Source organism: Pleurodeles waltl, chromosome 1_2, assembly GCF_031143425.1.
Source record: "Pleurodeles waltl isolate 20211129_DDA chromosome 1_2, aPleWal1.hap1.20221129, whole genome shotgun sequence".
NCBI lineage: Eukaryota > Metazoa > Chordata > Amphibia > Caudata > Salamandridae > Pleurodeles > Pleurodeles waltl.
The window spans coordinates 825,937,389-825,952,039 of record NC_090437.1 but is presented as its reverse complement, the minus strand read 5'-3'; the positions used below and the strand labels follow the sequence as shown (position 1 = coordinate 825,952,039).

The 14,651-nt window shown below is 41.9% G+C and overlaps 1 protein-coding gene across 3 annotated transcripts in view; it reads right to left on the bottom strand.

Moving 5' to 3' along the window:
* Positions 1-4,392: 4,392 nt before the first annotated feature.
* Positions 4,393-14,651, bottom strand: part of GALNT7 (polypeptide N-acetylgalactosaminyltransferase 7) — a 456,997-nt gene continuing 446,738 nt past the window's right edge. For all 3 annotated transcript variants that reach the window (XM_069244367.1, XM_069244357.1, XM_069244375.1), the window contains exon 12: positions 4,393-11,818. In XM_069244367.1, the coding sequence (XP_069100468.1) occupies positions 11,681-11,818 (138 nt within the window). In that variant the 3' untranslated portion in view covers positions 4,393-11,680. The remainder of the gene's footprint in view (positions 11,819-14,651) is intronic.

Sequence of the window (14,651 nt, the reverse complement as noted above, 5' to 3'; positions counted from 1 at the left end):
ATCTTGAGGCCAGTCAGGAGGTTAGGAAGCTCCTGTATGACCAGAAGGCCACTCTGATAGAGGAATAACCTGGCCAGAAGGTGTGGGTTACGGAGCCTGTGGAGCCCAGAGCTCTCCGGGATCGCCAGACAGGCCCATGTAAGGTGAAAGAACTGAACAAAGAGTCCAGCTACTTGCTAGTTCTCAAGACCCCTAGCAGCCCCTTAAGGGTTCTCCACGTGAACTGTCCCAAACCACATTTTGAGTGGTCTGAAATAGGCATGCCCCTGGTGAAAGATGAGGGAGTGGAAGAGGAGAGTGAGCTTCTCCCCGACCTCCTGCCTACCCCAGAACACAAAGGGTCAATGGAGGGTGTCAACCTCTCTCCCACACTGACTCCAGAACAGCAGAGGAACTGCCACCAGCTGCTGGGGCAGTTCGAGGCCCTTTTATTCCTTACCCCTGGACTCACGCATCTCTGTGTCCATGACATTGTCACTGGAGACAGTCCACCTGTTAAAAACAGAATTTACAGGTTGTCAGACATGTTGAGGGCCAGTATCATGGACAAGGTCTCCAAGATGCTGGCGTAATAGGTGACTGAGCCACCAAACAATCCCTGGTCCAACCCTGTGGTGCTGATACCGAAGATTGCCCCACCGGGTGCCACTCCACAACTGAGGTTCTACAATGACGTCGCGGGCTCAATTCCGTCACAAAGACTGATGCACAGCCCATCCCCTAAGGTGATGAGCTTTATAGATAGGCTGGGCACTGCAAAATTTCTCAGTACTTTTGATTTGACACAAGAGTACCTGCAGATCGAGCTGACTGAGGGGGCCAAGGAGAAGTAATCATTCTCAACCCTAGAGGGGCCACTTCCAGTTTATGGTGATGCTATGGCTTGAAGAATGCCCCTGCCACCTTTCAGAGGCTGGATAACAGGGCACTAACTGGGAATGGGGCATTATGTGCTGCCTACCTGGACGACATTGCAGTCTACAGCTACAGCTGCGAGGAACACCTATACCATCTCCAGGAGGTGCTTCAGACCCTGCAACAGGCAGGCCTATCAAGGCCAGATAGGGCAGGGTTATGTGGTTTATCTCTGCCACGTCGTGGGTGGGGGGCAAAGTGGAGCCCCTCCAGGCCAAGAATGAAACTATCCTGGCATTACAACCCTCTAAAACACAGACTTTGGTGAGATCCTTCCTGGGCCTCGCAGGATACTATAGGAGGTTTGTTAAGGGATATGGCACCATTATTGCTCCCTTAAAAGAGCGGACTTCAAAGAATCAGCCTAAACAGGTGATCTGGGCAGAGCCCTGCCAGAAAGCCTTTATTATCCTCAAGTAAGCCATGTGTACATACCCATTCACAAGGCTCCTGACTTCTCGTAAGGAGTTCATAATGGAAACAGATGCTTCAGAGCATGGCATAGTGGCGGTCTTTGCACAGTTAAATGAGGGCCTAGACCAACCAGTAGCCTTCATTAGCAGGACATTACCACCACAAGAAAAGAGGTGGAGTGTGATTGAAAGGGGGGTCTTTGCTGTGGTCTGGGCACTGAAGAAGTTGAGACCATACCTATATGGGACTCACTTCCAGGTTCAGACAGAACACAGGCACCTCAGATGGATCATGCAAATGAGGGGTAAAAATCCCAAACTGTTGAGGTGGTCCATCTCCCTACAGGGAATGGACTTTATGGTGGAACACCATCCTGGATTACACAACACCAATACTAATGGTCTACCCAGGCTCTTCTGCCTTAGCAGGTAGTTCTGCTTTAAGGTGGGGTGGAGGGGGACACGTGGTAGACCAGTCAGCCTTATGGTAGCCTTCCCCCCAAGTTTTTGCCTTCATCCTCCATTTTTTCTGATATCACTTTTGCTGGTATTAGGACTCTGCACACTTTACCACTGCTAACCAGTGCTAAAGTGCTTGTGACTTCTCCTCTAATCATGATAATATTGGTTTATCCCCAACTGGCATATTTAATTTACTTCCAAGCCCCTAGTATGTTGCACTACATGTACCCAGGCCCTGTAAAATTAAATGCTACGAGTGGACCTGCAGCACTGATTGCGCCACCCACTTAAGTAGCCCTTTGAACATGTCTCAAACTTGGCACGGCAGAGTCTGTGTGTGCAGATTAAACTGCCATTTCAACATTGCAAAATAATCTTTTTGCCAGGCTCAATCCTTCCTTTTTAATACATAAAGGTTATCCCCGGGGAAGCCCCAGGACAGCCCTGGGCCAGATGTAACGTATTTAAAAACAGTGATGTGTACTTTTAAGTTTTGCATATCCTGGAAGAGGGAAAGTCCTAGATTTGTTTTTCACAAATGCAAGGCCTATCTCTCCCAGAGGATAAAATTGAAGTTGCCTTATTAAATTTTATAAGTGTAATTTTTCAAATGGGAAGAGATAACTCCTTCAAATTTTGGTGTCTCCGGAATCACAATTTAAAATCGTAACTTATGGTGAAGTTGGATTTTAGATCGCAATTCTGAAAATGTCACTTTTAGGAAGTTGGCAGTTTCTTGCCTTAGCCATTTGGCGCCTGCAGCCTGTCTTTGGTCACATGAATGGGTGTAGTTTATTGAGCTTTGTGTATTCCACCTAGATAGCCAAACACAATGGGAGCTTAGATGTGACTTGAAGGGCCATCCCAGGCAGGATGGGAGTGAGGAGATGACCACAGCCTCACTTACACCTGAATAGACTGAGTACTGTCCACACATAACAGGCTTAACAACCTGCATTGTCACTCCAGACAACTTGGAGGCAGGGCAGGAGAGTTAGGGAATTCCTTGCACGTCAAAGACACTGTCTAGAAGTATCTACCACCTACCATAAACAGGCCCCTAGGGCATAAATACTGGACCTCAGACACCACTACAGTATACTGCTGGACTCATAAATACTCTGCCAGAAAAAAAGGACTGCTGTGCTGCTGAAAGGACTGCCACTCTGCTGTACTGCTACGCTACTCTGAAGGGACTGCTGCAGTGCTGTGCTGACCTGCTGGTATCTTGCCTTGGGAAGAAGAAATAAACCTGCAACTCCATATTGAACCCAGGACCCTTGAGTGTCTCAAAGGGCTACTCTCCAGGGCCTCTGATCTGAGAATCTGGGACATAAAAGGCTCCCCACAGCTCCTGGTCCAGTCTTCAGTGAGTTCCTGACCCCAAGAGACAACTCTAAATACATGGGCCCTTGGTGTGGCTCTCGCTAAAGTCAAGGTTTTGTGCTCTTTGTGACCATGAATGAGAATGTTTGCACCAGAACCGTCTCTTCGCACAGCAAGCATCTTCTGCCCACAAGAATCACCAATGCAAGGCCCCAGCCTGTCTTTCCACATCAGGCCTGCTCCTTGTGCCATGCCGACCATCAACAGTGACGTTCTCCTTGCTGCTGGCAAATTAATTCCCTTCAAATGGAACTCTTGACAGAAAACCTAAGAATGCAAAACTTCAGCGGAGCTGTATCCAACCCATACTCTATTGCGGTCAGCATGAACTTTTAATTTTGACCTGGTTCTACTGATTATTTTTGTTGTTTTGGTCTTGTTTTATTTATTACATTTTGCTCTATTATTCTAATCTCGTGTGGGATACTTTTGTGTGGTGTTTTCACTATTTTACTGTTTAAAGTTTTGCATAAATACTTTACACATTTCGTCTAAGTTCAGTCTGACTGGTCTGTGCCAATCTACCGGGAGAGTTGAACCCAGGTTAATTTGGGATTTGCTTGTATCTTACCCTGACTAGTATTGTGATTGCTGCTGGACGAGGGCTCACACCTCAGTCAACCATTAACCCAGTTTCTAACACTTCTAGCTTCCGTGGTTCCAGGGACTATGGCAATATTTGTCAGAAGGATTGCCTAACTGCACTTCTATTCCATAGACACGCAAGAACTGGTCTGCCAACAAGTTTGAAGAGGAAAGTAATTTTATACCTAGACTAGTTATTTCTTTCTGTTATAATAACCACTATCAATTTCTTTCAATTATTTTTGAGAACTTAATTGTCAATACAATGACACAGGTTGGAGGTAAATAAAAATGTAAGTCAGTGCATGATGAAAGCCACAAACTATTTTGGGCAACTTAATTTAAAATTCTCTGGTATCACAAAGCCTAAATACGTTCTACATGGACTGATGTGCTGTTTCCAACATTTATATTCATTTTCATACATACAGCAGACATAAAATTAAGAGGAGTTTGTTGGAGAGGGAATGTGCAGTTATTAAAGTTGTTGAGTTGTAAAGTTAATTGAGACTATGTAGTGTGGCAGAAAGAAGCTGAAGACTCGCAATTTAAAACACGATTTCAATGTAATTATTAACAGTCATTAGAGTGCACATTATTGTGTTTTGATCAAACCAAAACAAAAAAACAATGAGAAATAAAAATATTTTATTTTCTGCGCCTAGAAAAACAGGCAACCCAGTATTAACATGTACATTATGTCCCCCAAATGTATCCCTAATAAAAGGCCTTTTTATTTGTACAATTTCTACAGAAACATACAGTGTATCAAAATCTTCATAAATCAAACGTATAAAATATATGTAGAAATGCATAGTGTGATGTTATCACCTTACAATGGAAGGGTATGGAGTCTGATTAGTCTCAGTAGAATAATTGTTTTACGGCGACTACTTCTGGTGGCTTCGTGGGCTACTAGAATTGCAGTCTCAAGATACACAAGTAGATTCACAGATACAGGATTATCATTTAATGAATTGCACAGAATACCCATCTCAAATATATACATATACTTCACAATGTCTGCCACCTTTCTTAAATCTATGCATAGCACATTATAAATTAACAGAAACAAGGTAAAATAAAAAAGTTATTTAAAACACACAAACAAGTAATAAAGGTAATAACGCATTTCAGTTTTTCTATCATTATTTTAAAACCAAGAATTAAGACGAACTTAGTATCAAATTAGTTTTGTGTGTTATGTAAAAAAACGAAGACGACAGAAAAAGAAAATGTACATCTTTTTCAACAAATATGAATATCGTTTGTGCAGCGTGGGAAATGTAGCATCACAAATCAAAGTGGTGAAGGGGTGCTACATTTTCCAATACCTGACTCGTATATGAACGAAACATAGGACTGTAAAGGCAAATTACTCCACAGTGCATACCTGCCGCTATCATACATGAGTGTAAGGAAATATATAGTGAAATTTGAGTAGACAAACAAGTACTCTAGGAACATGTCCACTGCTGGACGACCTGTTTAGCAAACAGTATTCTCCCAGCAATATAGGATTTCCCAGTAATAATTCTCTCACCAGTTTAACACTTAGAGCTCTTCCATTATCCCTGAAACTGTACTTTTGAAGAAACTCAATAGGCCCATAGCGTATACGACACTGCAAACTATAAGGAACATCGGAGAATGTTGTTAGCATCTAAAAAAAAAAGACCCCAAATTAAAAGGCCCAGAAAATGTCATATTTCGAAATAGTCTTCATAAGTGCATAGCTTATTTCTTTTAGATGAGACAGCAATTCTTTTTCCCCACATGCATCCTCGGATTGCAGGGCATCTTTTATTCTACCAACCATAAGAATGTTATTGTTGCGCTACTTACTGATGCACCCTCCTGTTTCTGCATACATTTTTAATGTTTAAACTAAGTTAATAATTTGGAGGTATTCTTTGGTTAAAACTATGTTCTCCACTTCTGTAGTCATCAGTTTCGTGAATTCTACTTGCATCACATGAGCACATTTCATTTCTACAATACTGCAAATCTCTCATTGCAGTACACAATTTCTGCCACGAGCGGAATTCTCCCCTTTTACGCTTTGAAGGCCCAGCACTGTTTAGGCCTCGCTTACAGACAGCTTTTAGCTGCCTGCTGCCGTAAGACAACGTTTTTTTTCCGGCGGAGACACTTTCTGATTTTGGTCAAAAGACTTCAATTTGGTTCAGCTGACTTTCACATTTGCAAACTCTAGATGAGGCCTAAAATGGGTCCGTGAATCCTCCGGTGAGATCGCGGACCAGGGATTGAAGTCTTCAAAATCCCCAGGCCAGACATAGCCTAAACCAGATCTAAGTGCAATCATGTCTCTCTCTTTCTGACACAAAAAGTCAATCTGTTCAAAGCTTTCGGCTGTGAGAAGTCTGCTTATTAGTTTGGTTTATAATATTCATAACACATTCCCCGAAGTGAAATGTTTTTTGTTGTTTTTTTACTGTAAAACGAGGTCCATGCCTTTATATTATGATTCAGTTGTGCATTATGGGAATCAGTATAATTCCAATTATTTCCCCATTATCTGCATGAGTGAAAAAAGAACGAGCAAAAGAGAAAGTAGAGTGGACATTGTCACTACAAAATAAAATAAGTTCAAACATTCATAAGTGAGTGCATTTTTAACTACCTTCCCACCTGCTGCAGGCAGTGGTTGCTTTAATTGCTGAGAGGAAAAACAATGGGGAGATGTGGAGACTGAGGCTGCTAAGCTATCAGTGATTTAACTATAATTTTTTATAATAAGATGGGAAAAACACTCTACATGAATATGGTCATTAACTACAATGCCACTAGGAAACTGACAGCTAAGAGATTCGTGCTGAAAGTGGTAACAAAGCCAAGATAACTGCTAGAAATAAGAATGTTTAAGGGATGGAGAGTATTGAATAGCGAGAATAAATACTAGTTAACATTCAATGGTGAAGCTTTTAAGGAGAGAAAGTTGTCTGGGGGTCGTTGAGGATAGACAAGTATTGATGGGACAGACGTCTAAAATGTACCTGTAATAGAATCAGTGCAAATAGACACCACCATTTACTGGGACTCCTTTATTTCTATTTACCCAGTATTAACAGAACACATGCAACGCTTTGCAGTGCAGGTGATATTTAGGATTATCGCTTAGTGCAGGAATGGCTAGAGCCTGTTTGCGAGCAGATTTAAACAAATACTTAAATGCTTGGGAGAAGGGCTGTGTCCAGTGGATGTTCAAGTAGAGATCAAGTAACATGAAGAGCTGAAGTAAAATAATGAAAGGAAATACACATTTGGGATTCAGCTACATAAAAGGGGCATGACAAAACATGGGAGGCGAGGGCAGGGGTCAGGAGGTTGAGGTTCTGTATACAATAAGGTGGGGAGGGGCAGCAACAAACCCCGAGGAACCAAATACGAAGGGTGAAGAGAAAAGCAATGTTCATGTGAGGATATGCAGTTGGAATAACTACAAAAGGAAAAATGAAAAACGCAGAAGAGGGACCTGGGGACTTGAGAGTGCTTATAGGAAAGTTTAGCATGGCAGGTATGGATTAAGACTGAAAGAATTGCGATTCTGAAGACATGAGTAGGTCAAAATCACAAAGATATGAGCAAAGTAGAGTCCAGAAATACTCAGAGCTGGCATCACATTTTAGGAGTTCAGATGCAAAATGACTAAAGCGATTGATGGCTCTTTATTGGGATGTAGATCTCAAATGAAAGGTTTCTAAGAAGTAACACGTTTCTAGCATTCCTGGAAAAATTCAAGTGGAAATAAAGATTAAAGGATGAGGGAGGTTTGAAAGGTGCTGAAACGCATAGCTTTCCTTTCTTGTTATCTGCAACAATTCTTCACTCACAAATATTAACCAGGGGTTTTTATAACACTCATGCCACAAGACCGCAACCTCCTCTAACATGTGACCTTCCCTGCCAATTAACGTAATGTTCACAGGTATCAGTTGTTTTGATAGGTACTCTCTGTCTATGTCCCTGGCACATTCAGGGAAGTACCTCGAGTTTCTAATGTTGTGGGATATTGAAAACATTTGACCAACTCGAACGCTTCATTGAAAAGGATCATATTTAATGAATGACAGTGAAGTTTATCCATGGACAGCTGGCTGCGATGCTTGCTCCTGGTGTGCCGCCGGGAACCTGCACAGTGAAACCTTTCCTGATACCATTTGTTTCCATTTATTTTTTTTTTAATGTCGCTCAGGTGAGGGATTTTTTTTTACACTCACGTTAAAAATTAAAAAAAGAATAGAAACGTCTGAACTCATAAAATATTTGGTGCTGTGTTGTGTGTGAAACAGTGCACCCACGCTGTGTATTTTAAACTTTCAGACAATTTACAGGTAACAAGACTGGGCATATTAAGGCAATTTGACAACTACTGGGGCGCTGTGGGCAAATGTCATCCAGACAGTGCTATGCCAGCCTTGTAATACGGAATAAGGATGACTGCACCGTAGAGGGGGTATTATCAAATACAATATAATCTGTGCCTTTTTTCACCTAGTTTTATTCCACAGACACTATTCCCCCAATCATGTGTCACTTGTGGGAGCTTTCTCCTATAAACTTTAATGAGCTTTCAAGTTGGTTCTTATATATTATTACTGCACAATTCTGGCCGTCGGTGGCCTATCTGTGAGGTGGGAAAGGCTAACCTGAAATATTTTTTGGGAAGTAAAAACCTCAGGATTTAGGAGTACGACCCTGTCACCCCTCCAGGAAGGATAGGGAATAGCAAAAGGTGGCGCAGCTCCTCATAGAGCAGAACCGGCCCAACTCCGATATAAGCACCAACATGGACCATTATATTTCAACAAGGCGTCTAGGTATCCACCAGTTCCAGCATGCACGAGGACATGTTCTCATTCAGGGCACTTTTTCAACGCGGCACCAATCCTATAAATAGCCCTTTCTGCCAGCTTTTATCATGAGAGCAAGTGCAAGCTGGAGTGTAATTCACCACTGCGATCAGGTCACTTGACATCGAACACAATGCATGATGCAGGATTTAACGCAGGTTCCTTCAGCACGGGGCACAGGTGTGGGGGACATGCACAGGGTGGGGAGCAGAAGGAATTCCCCGAGGTGCTTCATTCAGCTTAAGAATTGCTGATAGGTATGGCAATCTCAGAAGCCCCCCTCACCACAATCTGCTGGGAGGACCTGTCATTTTACATTACTCCACTTTACAAGGGCGTAGCTTGGTCAGTATGTTTTGGGGCTGTGAGCTTCAGATTCCCCAACAATCAAGCTGGGACGTCTTGTTAAACACAATTATATGAGAAGCAGGTCATGGGCGCGGCTTAAGGGCCAGTGGAAAGCGAGAGAAGTGTGGATTGTTGGGTTTCTTAAAACGCATGATTTTTCAAACTCATCAAAGTTTTTTAAGGCCTTCAAAACACAGATGGGAGAGTGTGTTTGTGTGTGTTTTTGTCAATGTGGGCATGTAAAAATCCCAACTGAAATCCGACAGATACTTCACATTACCCAAGTAAAAGCACATGTACCCAACAATGTACTACATAATACATTTTTAGGGGGGTGTACCACCCCAAACACCTCTTCCCCCGCCCCACCCCTAAAAGAGCTACACCCCTGCACTTTAGGAGGGGGTGCCGTTTAGAAAATGTTTTAGAAGGTGGTGGCAAAATTGGAGAGAGAATTGTAGGGGGAAAACAAAAGAAACATAGTGTAAAATGTTTGTTTGTACCACGTCTAGATGTACAGCAGCGGCATGCCTAGAAGAATTTCCTATTAAAAGAATATAATGTCCATTTTCAAAGTTATTCATCGATTGGGAGTGAGTGGAACATCTATGCTCCTCTCTAGCTTTGCAATGTTTGCTAAAACACATTTAAAAATTGAGGTCTCAAAAAAAGTATACAACCAGGTTTCTTGTGTAGAATCTGCATTGTCAGCTAAAAGTTGCTATCATTTAAATAAATTGGTAAAATAATGCAATAAATAATATAATCAATTTACTTTTAGGAAGCATGTAACTTAAGTCCTATGAAGACAGAATGCATACATACTGTTGGCCTTAACTAATGTCTACTTAGCCACTCAATCTGAAAAATGAAAGGCAAGTTAAGTAAGTCTGGCTTCTGAACCTTTGGAACCCAGATTTAAAGAGATGGTACAAGCTCAAACCATGCAGAACGTGTAATCATCTGGCTACAACACGTACATCAGATTTTTTTAAAAAAATTGTTACAAATATTTACTGTAAGTAGTTGTTGGTCTCAGTTATTCTCTCACAACATTCAAATTATAATATACTTTAAAGGGATGTATCGTGTTTCGATGTCCTACAATTGGTATTTCGAATAATTATAGAAACCAGCAGCTCGTTATTCTAACAACTTTTCCCACCAGTACACAGTCTTGGTATTTGGCACAGGTTTGACTAACTTGTCAAGGTCGCCAGAGGTGACAGCCAGAGCCGTACAGGCTCTTGCATAATATTTTATATTCCATACTAACGGGCTAACCTAGTAATCCTATTTATTAAAAAGGTACATTCAATTGAGGGATGTATTCAAATGGCCACTGTGATATCAAATGCTTAATTTTCATATTTGACCACCGTTTATAAATCATTCGATTACATCACAAAGAAGCTGGGCTCTTTTGAAGAGCAAATGTAACTTCAGTAGCTACATGTACAACCTAGTTTGAAAACCACTGCCAAATATATTTTCTGGTCAAAAAGCTATGAAGCAATGACACGTGGAGGGGGTTACTACGGACTTTAGCACTCACTGGGCTTAGCTCCCCGACTGCTTGACACACTGTTCCTATGTTAGATCTCTTAAAGCAGGTTGTCGAGGCTAGCCCGCTGGAATGCAAAGTAAAATAGTGGTTCTCTCTTCTATGCAGTGGCGCCAACATCTATCGATTTCAAAGGTAAAAAACTCAAAAGATAAATAGGGTCCGTTGACGAATGGCAGTCTGGTTAACTTCCTCTTAACAGAGTCTTCCATCGTGTAACCAAAGAGATGAGGAAGGGAGGGGGCAGGTATAAAGGTTTTCTGCAGATCACCGAAGCAAACATGGGCTGTAAAAAGGGTCCTAAACTGTGCATTGAAGTCCTAAGCGTACAGGAGTATCTAAGGCAAAATGTGGAGGTAAAGTTAATTCTTGCGCGTGTAGCTGCACTCCAAGCAATGGTTATAAAAAATAGACAGGGTGTGACAGAATACGGTCGATGTAGATAAACCAGCGAGTTATGCAGAGTCATTCATACTGGAATTGGCATCTTTCGTCAAACTGTAAAAATGAATTGCCCCTTTTTGGGAATGCAATGGCTGTAATCATTGGTAATGAGTCCCTTTGTGGGTGAGCAAGCCAATCGTGTTCGTACATTGTTCTCTTGTTATTCCTAGATAAAACAATCAGAGGCACTACATATTGTTGTGTTTGTCTGCCAAGAATGTAATGTTACTAAAAAAAAGGCCACCTTAACTCACAAGACGTGGCAGTGCTTCAGAAGTTATGAAAGAAGTGAAAATACAGTAGGAAAGGTTGACATTCACCAACACATGTGAAAATCTGATTACACAAACCATTTTCAAGTGTGTAAAATCTGCCTTTAAGACCCTGAGTAAAATCCCAAAGAAGACAAATGCGCGCCTTTCACCTTGTCTTACTAACAAGTGTAAAAGGTCATTTACTAACATCTGGAAAAAAACAATGTAAACATCTACAAAGATTAAGGTAACGCAGTTTTGTAAACATTAACTGCAGGATGATAATGATATCTTAATATCATAGTTCACCAATGTCCTTCATCAACATCAGGAGGCTACAGGCTCATAACTGCACAGTTATCTAGTGCAGCAGCTTTCAGGCTATTTGCAGTCCTGTACAAACTGGCGCGTCAGCAGGTGTGGAGCTCTTCAATTCTATACGTTAAGAATGTTGTTCATTTCCCATTTCTGGCCAGTCTTATTGGCGTCGCAGTCTGAGATAAACACTTGGTGGAGCACCTCAGATCGATCCAAGCATTTTCCCGTAGGGATGTGAATAAATCGATTTATATCCTACAAGAAAACATGCAGACGGAAAAAGAATAAATGCTTTTGGTTTCAAAATGAACATTACAAATTATCAATTATGTAAAAAAACACACGAGCATGCATTCAATATACTGAGCCAGGTGGGCACGTTTATGTGTGCACATGCGTGTCCTTGCACACCCCTGTGCAACTGGGCTGGTCCCCTCTTCGGGCTGCCATCAATGGAATAAACATTCAAAATGTGGATTATTACATATGGGTTCGTTCTATGCTCCAGTACACAGACGGGCCTGTTGGAAGACCGCAGCCTCCCGAAGTCCCATGACGGGTCCAATCGTATGGAAGGGCGCTAAAATACCAGTTTTACTTTGCCCTGTTCCCCCTTTCTCTGCATATTGACCCAGTGTTCAAGGACATCTGAGTTTATTGGGTAGGTATTCTTTTATCAGAAAAGGAAACACGTAAAGATACAGCGTGTTAGCTTTCTACTCAACTGCTTTATTGTTGATCAGTCTGAAAAAGTACTTAAGTAGGGATGGGCAAAATCACATTTTATCTTTGCACACAAAAAAAACGAAATATGGGAGTAGATTTAAGGGAGACATTTTACTCTTGCGGGAAACACGAATTGCATCTCAAGGAATCCTACAAGTTAAAAGACACCGGGTTGAAGAAGTGTTCACAACAGAAACGGTGCTATAATCTTATTAATCAGATCCCAGAGACACCGCAGGTACTACCACTCAGGGCAAAGTAAGCACCAGCCTCTCCTTATCATGAGTATAATAGTTCAGACCAGTTGGACAAGAGCCCCCTCAGTCAGCAGAAATGTGATCAGGTCTGGAGACATCTAAGAGACCAGAAGTTTAGTTTCATCCAGCCCCATGAATTGCAGTAGGAATGGACCAGAGGAAGTACAGTCCACCAGGACTACATATCATGCCTGCTAGGATGGTGTCTTTTTCTTTTTTAGTTTCAACAGCTTTCATTTGAAAGAATATAATGAAACATTGTCGTGGGCATACACACCTAAACCTATATCCTTCCTCCTAGGATTCCCCCACTTTTTTTAAAATCAAAAACTTCCTACTTAACTTCCAAACTTCCAGTCTCCCTTTCATCCTGGCCACTCACTTATGTTACTATGTAAAATGTATCATACCAATCGTCTGATTGGAATAACACCCCAAAACAGAATATAGCAGCATAATAAACAAGACATAGGGCTCTCCAAGACTGTAGCCAGGTGAGGATCCTACAGTGCATATTCAAGTATGACAAAATATGATTCCTCAGTTTGTTGAATCAACCGGAATTTTTGCGTGATCTAATGCAATGTTTTTGTGTTCCAACATAGTCCAAATGTTGTGTAGCTATAGTTTATAAAACGGTACAATTTTTGCCCCCACAGTGATAAAATGGTTTGCTTCTAGCAGCATTTGAGATATACGCTTCTCTACTGATGAGTGCAGGGGATGGATTCCCTCCATGGGCCTGCCCAGCACAGCGAACTCTGGCAATTTGTTGACATCCTGACCGTGACCTTATGAGAAAGCTAGAAAGAGCGGTCCTAGAATTGCCCAATCATGAACAGGACCACCTAATGTGAAGCAAAGAGACCACCCCACCACATTCCCTCCAGCAGGTGTTAGAGTGAGTCTGGCTAATTGCAGGTGTAAGAGGTCAGAGGAACATGATCTTGTAAATTTGTCTTCCTACCTCTTGCATGTTGTGTGAAATGATTTGTTGCAGGAATATTTTGTGCAACTGATCTGTGTCAACGGAGACACTGAGGACCTTCTCCCATTGTATCTCGACAGGGAACTAATGCGCATTTGCACAGGAGTTGAGGAGAGTGTACATTTTAGAGACTACATGCTTAGCAGAGGAACAGATTTCCCAAAGTGTCGGCTCTCTATTGGCCCATCTTTGACCATGCTCTAAGCTACTCATTGTTGGATTTAGACAAAATGGACACATTCTGTCTCAGGGATCCCACATTCCTGTTTAATATCCTAGAATGGTTGTAATGTATTTTCAGTTTAAAAATCCCAGGTCCTGATTCACCCTCTCTGCCTATAGAGCCGAAACTGAAGTGTCTCCATATGCAGTTATCACTCAGAATTACCAACTATAAGCATAAAGGGGTGATGGAAAAATGGCAAGGCACTCTTTGCATGCTGTAAAATCCCAGGCCCCTAATGTGGCTCTAGTGAATGGACAGAGATAGAGGAGTTGGCCTAGTAGGTTCTTATGGTCCCAAGGGACCTCATCCATGGCCTGGTCGCCAAGTTCTGATAGATGAAACACCACTGCTTATCAGTTTCCCCCCTCAACCACTCAATCGGGTGGCCAAGCTTGACTTAGTCTCCTAATGTAGGACCTCAAAATTTCCTCAGGCGCAAGTCAGGGTATTGGGCATGGCCTGGAGACCTATATACTTGTTGCTACGTAGAGTCCAATGGAATGGTGCACATTTTTCAATTTCCTAGTAAAACATTACTTCCAGCTAACACCAGACCCCAGACTTGGTCATATTAATTGGGAGGCCTATCACTATCTGGTGCTCTGCGAACATTTAAAAAAGTGCTGGTAAAGAATACTTAGGGACAGTGATGCTGAGGAGCATATTGTCTGAGAAGGCAGTTAGTTGACTGTATCCTAGCAAAAGATTATACCTTTAATGGGAGGCGGTCTCTAATTTTCTGTAGAAGGGCTTCAAATAGACTTCAAAGGGCAAGGGGTTTGGTGATACCGCTGATGGGTGGGGCACTATTTATTTGTAGATTTGCTGAAAACTGACAACTGACTTTAATGTTCGCTCACGGTTTGCAGTATATGGCTACAAAACAAACAA